At 30.6% G+C, this 10,966-nt stretch overlaps 1 protein-coding gene across 1 annotated transcript; it reads left to right on the top strand.

Annotated features, from left to right (window-relative positions):
* Nucleotides 1-7,086: 7,086 nt before the first annotated feature.
* On the top strand, nucleotides 7,087-10,417 carry LOC113863278 (probably inactive leucine-rich repeat receptor-like protein kinase At5g06940). The gene is made up of 2 exons (XM_027496805.1): nucleotides 7,087-9,370; nucleotides 9,995-10,417. Exons 1-2 carry the CDS (start codon nucleotides 7,087-7,089, stop codon nucleotides 10,360-10,362), a joined length of 2,652 nt encoding a protein of 883 aa, XP_027352606.1. The 3' UTR covers nucleotides 10,363-10,417.
* Nucleotides 10,418-10,966: the final 549 nt, after the last annotated feature.

The raw sequence follows: 10,966 nt of genomic DNA, 5'->3' as shown, positions 1-10,966 counted from the left end.
TTCATTAATTGATATTAGACAGTTCATAGTATGGGAATATGTTGTATACATTATTTAGATTTATGAAGTGTGATTACTAGCATTGTTCATTACTTCATTTACTATCCAATTGGGACCAAATTGAAGAGGCTACAAACATAGATCATAATTTTAATGTAAAAGTCGGAATCAATGAAAACCATGATTCCAGAGGGCACGCATTGCTTTGATGCTTTTGACTGCCATCATCGATATGCTAAAGAAATACCCCTTTCTGATTTTACACCTGAACAATTAGGCTTTTTCATCACTCAGGACTTATTTGTTTATAAGTTAAAAAAAATATTATATTTATAATAAAAATATATACATAATTTGATAAATTGATGTACATATATAAATCATATTTAATAATTTAAAACTATTTTAATTAAAATAACTTTACTTGATTTTAAGTTAAATGATGCTTAATTATTGCTTTACAATCTTCACTGGTAATACAATATATAATATATTAATACATGATTGACTTTATTAGTAAGGCAATCAAACATTATGATTACAAGATGAAAGAGAAAAACTAGACCTTACTTTCTTGGATTTCTTTATTGGTCCTGATTGAAGTGAACATTGCAGTAGGTGATTAATTTTGTGGTGACATGGCCTAATTTCTTCTTATTAGTCCTTAGTGATTGAGGATAATATAGCTAATTAAAAAGTTGTTCGTACATTTCAAAGAAAAGTCAAAGGAGTTGATTGGACACTGCCACCTAAATACTATTATTGTACTAATTTATACCAAAAAATGTTTAACTCTTTGGTTTGTCTTTTTGCTCCCGTCCTTCATTTTTTCATATTCATTTTTGTTGAGAGTTTCTGCAAAGTAGCTACTGTACTCTATAAGAAGAATCTAAAGGGTCTCTGATACTAACCCTATGAGGTTTTCATTTTCTCTTTGGATTTTTCTTCTTTACATTTCCATCCTTTTATACCCTTTTCCAGATCACTGCAGCAGTCAACAATAATGGTTACAGTCCTTTAGTTCAGAGATTTGAACACTTTCACAGCAAAAGCTCTATAATTAAAGTCAACTGTGAAGAAATCACCTGGAAAAATGCTAGATCCATGCTTAAGGTACCATCTCAAAATTAAAGTAGAATTATTTTTAACTAAATAGTGAAATCATATAAATATAAAATAATATGTCTTATTGTACCCAAAAAAATAATGTGCAAGTATGCGTAGATTAAATGTGTGAACTTAAGTTCATCAAAGGAATTCATCAATTGTAACTGAAAATATTTATATTAGACACGATAGAAATCTCAAAGAAAAAAAAAATGAAAAATGTGGTAAAAGGTTAGGATAAATTATAATTGAGAATGGTGGAAGGAACTTGGGATTGTTATTTATGACAGATTCTCAAAATTAGAAATTAAAAAAATGAAAAAGAAGAAGCGATGACAACGAACTACTACAGTTCACCTATCAGAGGGTCAGTGACTCAGTGCAGGACAGCCAAGAGCCAACAGAAAGCAACTCAAAATAGCACACTAATTTAGCCATGAAAACGGGTCATCACATCATAATTTTTTTTCCTTCATTTATTACTCATTAAAAATCCCTTTTATATTTTTAAATATTTTTTAGAAATTTTAAAGATAAAAATATTGATATTTAATATAAAAATATACAAATAATAAAATAAAATAAATGAAACATGTTTCTTTAACCATTTCATACAGCAAAGCAAAATGATAATTTTTTGTGGGCAAGTGATATTTTATGAAAATATGTCCAAGTTTAATGTTAACAAAGTTAATAGTTATTATTTATAATATTTTTATTAAATTAATTATTATAGTTTATTTCATAATCATTAAGTTATTTTTTTGGTAAATTAAATGATATGATGATTTTTTTTTTCTAATAAACAGGGCTAAACACTTGAGAAAACAATACAAAATTAAATTATAAACTTAGGATATCATGATCCAGCAACATCTAAATTAAAAAAAGAAAGAAGAAAAAGAGAAGTCTTATCAAACATAACAAAAGGTTGTTCAAAATTATCTCTAATTTTTACCAATCAGTCAATACTTTGATTGGTTTTTTAAAAACATGACTGAATGATATGATGAATTTTGACTTAATTCTACAAATTAACAGACATTATAAATCTTGCACTACTTATAAATTAATAAAGATAACAACATTTTTTGTGTTAAATTTAATTTATTTTGATATGAATTACTTATTTGATTATCATGTTATAAATGAAAAGATTTTTGTAGTGTTAAATTTAAATCATTTTGATAGTAGTAACTTACATGAATGTCATGTTATAGATGATAATAAAATATTTTGAGACGTTTTATAATATAAATGATTACACTAAAAATTGACACCCACATGCCGTATCCGTATATATACCGCTAATAAAATGTCATTGTATTAAAAAAAACTATTATTTAATCTATAGTAATAATAATTTGATATTAATTAGAAGTTAGCTATATACGTAATAAGTAACTATATTTTAGAAAATGATCGAGTCTACACTTTAAAAAAAAAACAAACATATATTATTGCTTACATTAAGTTAGTTAGTTTGTGGTGTTAATTACATGTAAATAAGCAGATTGATGAGAAACTTATAGCTTAAAATTAAGGTATGACTCAAGCTAATAAGACTAATTTAACGTGGTCTTGTTTAACTCGATTAAGATCGTCTTTTATAAAGAACATTTATGATAAAAAAAATATAAATTTTGACATATTGAGATATACTTGTATAAAAGACTTAATAATAAACGAGACAATTTTTATTAATTACATAATGTCTTATTTAAATTTTGCTAATTCTTTGATGAAAAAGTTCAGAAGGGACATGGCGTTGACAGTAGGAAATGCGAGATGAGGTTTAAGCCTTCAAAATCTTATGTATAAGGCATACACATCAGTTTAAATGGGCCGAATATTAATTAGTTTAAAACTGGTTTACCACATTATTTAGACGAATGAAATATTTTTTTTTTAATAAAATAAGACTTTAAGTTTTGAAAACATGAGATTTTTAGAGTGATAAAAAAATATGGATACTTTGAAAATGGTAGAGGAATATAAAAAATTATAAAACATGAAGAGTTGTCTTTTTTTAATTAAAATAGAGCGTTGCATTGATTTAATTAAACACAACTTATCTTATTTTGTTTGAATTGATGAATTTAATTGTTTCATTTAATAATAAAAATTGATTTCATTTCTATTAGTTATTTTAATTTATTTAAATTGAAGAGTAACCTTAATTTAATTTAACGGATCTAATGCTTTCTACCGGTTATAAAAAAATATGAATTAAAGAGCATATCTTACATAAATAGAGGTTATCTGAGAAGAGGAATTTTGGAAGGGTAGAGAGAAGTGACTATATTTTGCATTATAAATAAATATATTTAAAATTAGTATTTTTATAATAAAATATATAAATTATAAATATAAATTTAATATATTAATTATATATTTATCATCATAAATGTTATATATATTTTTAATTTAAATTGAAAAATATATCTTTCTCTCTAAAATCTCTTTTTCAAACATAACGTAATAACGTGAATACTCGTGTATAAGCAGCGATAATTTTCGTGAAATACATCAATTCAATTGGATTAAACGACTCTTTATTAATAAACAGAGTCTTTACAGATGGGATCATTTTTCATGTATATTTCTCATTAAATTTCTACTCCATTTTCTCAATATACTTAAAATTTTATTTTATTTTTACTTTTGATGCACAAAAGATTTTAAAAAAAATCATTTTGTAACACTATTATCACAAATTAAGTTTTATGAACATATATGATACTTACAAAGTTTTCATTGTATTTGAGAGGAAATTTATCATTGTTCTAAATTATATCCTAAATTTAATATTCATCAAGATGGATTAAGCCTTAAAAATTTATTTATTTATACTTCAAAGATATTGTGCACGAATTTTTTCCATTTCTTATAGTTTTTAGTTTTTAGCCTTCAAAGATTTATTCCTATCAATAATGCTCTGAAATTTCTTTCTACTCAAATTAACATGCATTGGTTTTAAAAATAAGGTCCTTGTTAAAAATATTTTGATGATATCTTTCATTTTTAATTAATTGCATTAGGTTAGTCTCGTAATTGTAGTATCATTTAAATGTTATACTAGAGTCACATTTAATGCAAGGAAAAAAAATATAACTTAAAAAAGTACTAAAAATAATTTTTATGGTGTCTTATAAATTAAAATAATATTTTATATCATTACACATAAAATAATTATTATAATTAATTTTGATTAATAAATAATAAAATTAATAATTTATTTAAAAACACTTTTCAATTTTTAAAATATTAAAAAATTATAACTATTAATCTAAAAAAATATACAATAAATTCTCAAATTTACGGATATTAGTATCACTAATAAAACTTTGTATATGAACTAATTAAGGGGTGACATTTCTACAAACAAGACCAAAGGAAATGGCAAATGATCAGTACCAAATGAGAGAACCTACAAACGCAATTGGTTAACATAAATCAGTTAACTTTATTTTTGGATGAGAAAAAAGAAAATATTCAATAAAAAAATGTAACCAGTGATATACTTTATTGTTTAGTTTAGTTAAAAAATGGAAAAAAAAAAGGAAAACATATTTTTTTCTTTGTTTTAATAGAAAAGCATATTCGGATTCAGTTTAATGAATTTCTACTCCATTTGCAAAATTAAAATTTATGCTTAATCTCACAGTGATGTTATTCTGTTCAAATAATATTTTCTTCAATAAAAAAAATATCTGTAGTTAAAAAACTTGAGTATAGAAATTTAAATGAGTAAAAAGTAAAGAATGTTTTAAATATACAATTTAATAAATATAATGGAGTCAATTTTATAAGAAAACTCATAATTTCTTCCCAAAATCTGAGGATAATACAAGAAAACACAGATATCTCACTTTTTTTTGGCAAATTAAAAAATCATAAAAGGAAAATATCCTCTGCCTCGTTGGGTTGATAGAAATCATGCAAAAGTTAAGAATCTTTTCATTTGTTCATACTTTTAGGAACTTTTTGGATTTCGTCCACTCAAGTCAGAGAAAGTGGACTTTTTTATTATTCCCTTTTACCTTTTTAAATTCATCGTCCACATCCCAGCTTGTGGAATTGCGTAAATCTCATTAGGATAGTCGTTCCCCCATTTTTTATTAATATATTTTTCTACATCATCTTTTTATTTCTTTTTAATAAAACAAAAGTACATAATGCCTTATTTATTCTTATTTTTTCCAAAAAATATAAAAATAATTTACTAATAAAATTAAAAATTATAGTTATTGATTAAACGCCTTTTATTATTTGTCTATAAATGCATAATAGATAATTTTTTTAATTAATAGCTATAATTTCTTATTTGATCCTCTATGATAGATTGAATTCATGAATTGTGGTCCTTGAAAGCCACAATGTATTGCGTGCATCAGAGGAGCTACTAGTCCGTGTCAACTAGACTCGTTTCCATTGGCCAAATGCAATTTTCCACTTCCTGAGAGGGCCCTTATCCTCTCACCCACTCTTGATTGTGGATCCCATGAATATAAAAAAGAGAAGCAACCATTATTTACATATAAACAGAAACAGGGTGATTAATTTATTATTTAATTGAAGGGTGGGGTCTAATTAAGATTAAGCAAAGGAAATAAAATATTGTTCAAGTATACAAGTATTATTAGCGTACATACTTATCCAAACATGATCTTGATTCTTGATTCTTGATTCTTGAGTTCTTGACCTCTGTGTCCTTTAATTTGGACTCGTGTAATTCCAAACGAGTCTGAAACGTGCGATGTGGACCTTTGTCTCTTCATCGCCCCTGTCACTCACGAGAACCCTTTCTTCGTTGCCACCATTTTTTGTCCTCACATTCACGCACTTCTTTTCTTTCTCAATTGTGGTACCCTTCTAAGTTCAAACTTAAGACATATAATAACATTACTCTTTTAATTTTAAAATTGTTGGTTTAATATATGGGACACAAAGTGCTCCTAGTATATTCCAAATTGCGAAGCCTAGTTTAATACTAAAGCTAAAGTCCCCGAGGCCAAGGTCCCAAGTTTAATGAAAATTTTTGTTCCATGCCTTGGCCTAATCAAACCCCCCTCTCTGACTTCTGAGTTCTGAGTTCTGACGGTCAATTTGAGACCCCACAGAGGAACACAAATTGACAATATGGTCACGTGACCCCAAAACACATCTTCAATGTAATGAGGTACATGCATTGAATTTGTTCCCGCGGTAATCCTAAACAATATTTGGGTGTTCCAAGGTCAAATCCTGGGCCTAAACCTACATTTTGTAGCTTCCTTGGATTCTATTGCAACGTTGAAAAAACTCACTTATTTCCCTTCTTGGTGGTGAAAAGTTCCGCTATGTCAATGAGTAGATGGTCTATAACTTACAGTAACAACTATTCATGTGACAATGTCTTTAACTTCTGAGCTCACACTGTGTTGGCTCCTTTTTGGAGAAATTTGCCAGTAGTAGTAACAATAAATATAATATGGCAAAGGTTAAAGAACCACTCAAGGGACTAAAATTTAAAAATTTGTTGGTAAATATAATAAATACACTTTTCTTTTAAAGTTTAATACAAATTTTAATTTCTTAACTAGTATACCTTATGCAACTGGTTAGCCAGTACAATATATACTACTAAGTGAAAACCAAACAGAAAATGAGATAAGTTAAGGGCGGGTGGGGTAGAAAATTGAAATTAAGAACCACAAGGTCTGTGCTGTCTTGCAAAAGGTGAAAACACAACGCAATATGATGCACAACACAACAAAAAAAAGAAAAAGAAACTTTTGAGGTTATATCAACAAAATTCGCAATGGTCATGATGAGTTCTTGCACGTAAAATTGTAACCCCTTTTTTTCTTTCCACCCCATCAAGATCCAGTAATATCTAATGGTAGTAGACACGTTGCATTCCCACACTTACACACTGATATATGAAACCGTTGTTCAAAACATAACAAAGCAAGCTCTTTTGCAGACACCTAACTAATGGCTGCAACTACATTCTGTACATACCTGTTCCTTCTCTCTGTGATCTTTCCAATCTTCAATCTTAGTTCATCTTCATCAGAGGGAGATATTCTTCTCTCCTTCAAGTCTACCATTGAAGACTCCAAGAAGGCCTTGTCTAGCTGGTCCAATGCTTCATCAAACCACTACTGTACCTGGATTGGAATCACTTGCTCCACCACACCTTCACGCTCAGTAACTTCTATTAACCTTCAGAGCTTCAACCTTTCTGGGGACATCTCATCTTCTATATGTGATCTTCCAAATCTGTCTTATCTCAACCTTGCTGACAATATCTTCAACCAGCCTATTCCTCTTCATCTTTCTCAGTGCAGTTCCTTGGAGACTTTGAATCTCAGCGCCAATCTCATATGGGGCACTATCCCATCTCAGATTTCTCAGTTTGCGTCATTGAAAGTGCTTGATTTGAGTAGAAACCACATAGAAGGAAACATCCCAGAAAGCTTAGGCTCCTTGAAGAACCTCCAAGTTCTCAACATGGGAAGTAACATGCTGTCAGGTAGTGTTCCTGCTGTCTTCGGCAATCTAACTAAGCTTGAAGTTCTTGATTTGTCTCAGAATCCAAACTTGGTGAGTGAGATTCCAGAGGATATTGGTAAACTTGTAAATCTAGAGCAACTACTGTTGCAAAGTTCTTCTTTTCAAGGTGAAATTCCAGGTTCTCTTGTGGGCCTGAGTAATTTGACCCATTTGGATTTGTCTGAGAACAACTTAACAGGCGGTGTTCCGCAGGCGCTTCCATCTTCTCTCAAGAACCTGGTTTCTTTTGATGTTTCGCAAAACAAGCTTTTGGGGCCATTTCCAAATGGCATCTGCAAACAAGGCCTTATAAATCTCAGCCTCCATACAAATGCCTTCACTGGTTCAATACTCAACTCCATTGGTGAATGCAAGAGTCTTGAGAGATTCCAAGTCCAGAACAATGGTTTCTCTGGAGATTTCCCAATTGCACTGTGGTCATTACCCAAAATTAAGCTCATTAGAGCTGAAAACAACAGATTCTCAGGACAAGTACCAGAGTCCATATCAGGAGCTGTTCAGTTGGAGCAAGTTCAGATTGACAATAACAGCTTTGCTGGTAAAATTCCTCAAGGTCTTGGCTTTGTCAAGAGCTTATACAGATTTTCTGCTTCTCTCAATCGCTTCTATGGTGAACTACCTCCAAATTTTTGTGACTCTCCTGTTATGAGCATAGTAAATCTTTCCCACAATTCTCTTTCTGGTGAAATCCCTGAGCTGAAAAAATGCAGGAAACTAGTTTCATTGTCTTTGGCTGACAACAGTCTCACTGGAGAAATGCCTCCTTCCCTTGCTGAGTTACCTGTGCTGACTTACCTTGATCTTTCAGACAACAATCTCACAGGTTCAATCCCACCAGGGCTTCAAAACTTGAAGCTTGCTCTTTTCAATGTGTCCTTCAATCATCTATCAGGTAAAGTACCATATTCCTTGATTTCTGGCCTACCAGCCTCATTTTTGGAAGGAAACCCTGGTCTTTGTGGCATTGGATTACCCAACTCTTGTTCTGATGACATGCCAAGACACCACACTGGTGGCATTACAACCTTAACATGTGCCCTCATCTCTTTAGCCTTTGTTGCTGGCACTGCCATTGTTGTTGGTGGGTTTATATTGTATAGGAGATCTTGCAAGGGGAACCAAGTGGGACTGTGGCGCTCAGTGTTCTTCTACCCTCTAAGAATTACTGAGCATGATCTACTTATAGGGATGAATGAGAAAAGCTCAATGGGGAATGGTGGTGTTTTTGGCAATGTTTATGTTGTGAGTTTGCCTAGTGGTGAACTAGTGGCTGTGAAGAAGCTAGTTAATTTTGGAAACCAGTCCTCAAAAAGTTTGAAAGCTGAGGTCAAGACGTTGGCAAAAATTAGGCATAAGAATGTTGTTAAGATTCTGGGGTTCTGCCACTCTGATGAGTCTGTTTTTCTCATTTATGAGTACTTGCATGGAGGAAGCTTAGGGGATTTGATTTCGCGACAGAATTTTCAGTTGCAGTGGGGAATTCGATTAAAGATTGCCATTGGAGTTGCTCAAGGATTGGCATATCTTCACAAAGATTATGTCCCTCACTTGCTTCACAGAAATGTCAAGTCAAAGAACATTTTGTTGGATGCAAACTTTGAGCCAAAACTAACAGATTTTGCTCTTGATCGTGTTGTGGGAGAAGCTGCATTTCAATCAACTTTGAATTCTGAAGCAATATCTTCCTGTTACATTGCACCAGGTATGAGAAGTTTTGTGAATTACGTGAAGCACTAACTTTAGAGGAACGAAATATCAGTTTCATTGTAAAACACCAATTGAAAATATGACTGCTTGGATCATTCACTATTTGATGAAATTGTTTATTTTTAGGCGAACTCTTAAAGCGATTCATTTTGTACTTCTTACCTTGACTTCTAATTGGGTGGCTACTCTATCTCTCTAATTTTGCAGCAGAATTGGCTTTGTTCACTGAAAAATCCCACAAGATTTTAGTGGATTTCAATTTTGAGTTGCATCATTGAGTACTTGTCAAACCATAACTGCTTAATTCTATTAGCTCCCTTCATAAATATCTCCACAAGATTCTCATGTAAATGAATTTATAATTATAAATCCTTTTTATGAAATATTATTGATAGAAAACACTGCCTGGAGCATCAGCAATTTGCATGCTTGCAACAAATATGAAATTTCGCTATTAGATTCTGGTGTATGCCAATGACATATTCGTATTAGTTAACCACTAAATACTGGAAGATGTTAATATCAGTCCTTAAAGTTGATTTTAAGCATACAAGAATAACAAGTTTTTATTACAATGATAAATATTAACATAAAAACTAATTGTACTGTTGCAATGCAGAATATGGATACAGTAAGAAGGCAACTGAACAATTGGACGTGTACAGCTTTGGTGTTATATTACTAGAGCTAGTATGTGGGAGGGAAGCAGAGGAAACAGAGTCAAGTGACTCACTTGACATAGTGAAGTGGGTTAGAAGGAAAGTGAACATCACCAACGGGGTGCACCAAGTTCTTGATCCTAAAATATCACATACTTGTCAACAAGAAATGATTGGAGTTTTAGATATTGCTCTTCGTTGCACTTCTGTGGTGCCTGAGAAAAGGCCATCAATGGTAGAAGTTGTTAGAGGTCTTCAGTCCCTTGAGTCAAGGACTTGCATTGCAAATTTGCACCAACCAAATGAAGAACCCTCCATTCCAGTCTGAGCTATGTTCCAAATCAAAGACTTCCCTTTTTTTTTTGAGTCTTTGTATGTAAATTTTCAGCTTTATATTTCTCATCTTTTCTTTTTTTAAGCTGATGATTTGAGATATAGGAGTGGTTTGGGCATGATACATTCCCTGTTTGGCATTGGATTCCCAGTGTTAATGGTACCATCATGTATTCGTTTATACTTTACCTCTGTCCCTATGGTTGACTACGGACACAAGTTGAGTTGAGCTAAACACTTAAGAGCTTAAATTTGACTTGTAAAATAATGTGGTGCTCAAGCCTGAATTCGCTACTTAAATTAGTCTTATATTTAAAGTTTACACTTAACATGTTTGAAAAATGAAAGTTATAAGTTTTATTTAGTTTGACATGTTTAATGTATTTATAACAATTATTTATTAAATATATTCTTCAAGTATGTTAAATTTATTAATTTTAAACAATTAATGTATTGATTTTTGAAAAAGTTAATTGTAACATTCTAAGTTTACTCTTATTTAAAGTCAAAACTTTATCATCATATCAATTGTAGTGAAACTAAAAAGTTTCAATATTTATAAAGGGTTAACATGTAAAAAATAATAATAAACACTTTTA

This window comes from Abrus precatorius, unplaced genomic scaffold (genome assembly GCF_003935025.1).
Source record: "Abrus precatorius isolate BTA unplaced genomic scaffold, Abrus_2018 Scaffold3, whole genome shotgun sequence".
NCBI classification, from domain to species: domain Eukaryota; kingdom Viridiplantae; phylum Streptophyta; class Magnoliopsida; order Fabales; family Fabaceae; genus Abrus; species Abrus precatorius.
The sequence above is the reverse complement of the archived record's forward strand: the minus strand, read 5'-3'. Positions and strand labels throughout refer to the sequence as shown.

Coding starts and splice junctions, on each gene's coding strand:
- LOC113863278 (XM_027496805.1), top strand. CDS start 7,087: ATGGCTGCAACTACATTCTGTACATACCTGTTCCTTCTCTCTGTGATC. Junction 9,371..9,994: donor TTCCTGTTACATTGCACCAG/GTATGAGAAGTT, acceptor GTTGCAATGCAG/AATATGGATACAGTAAGAAG.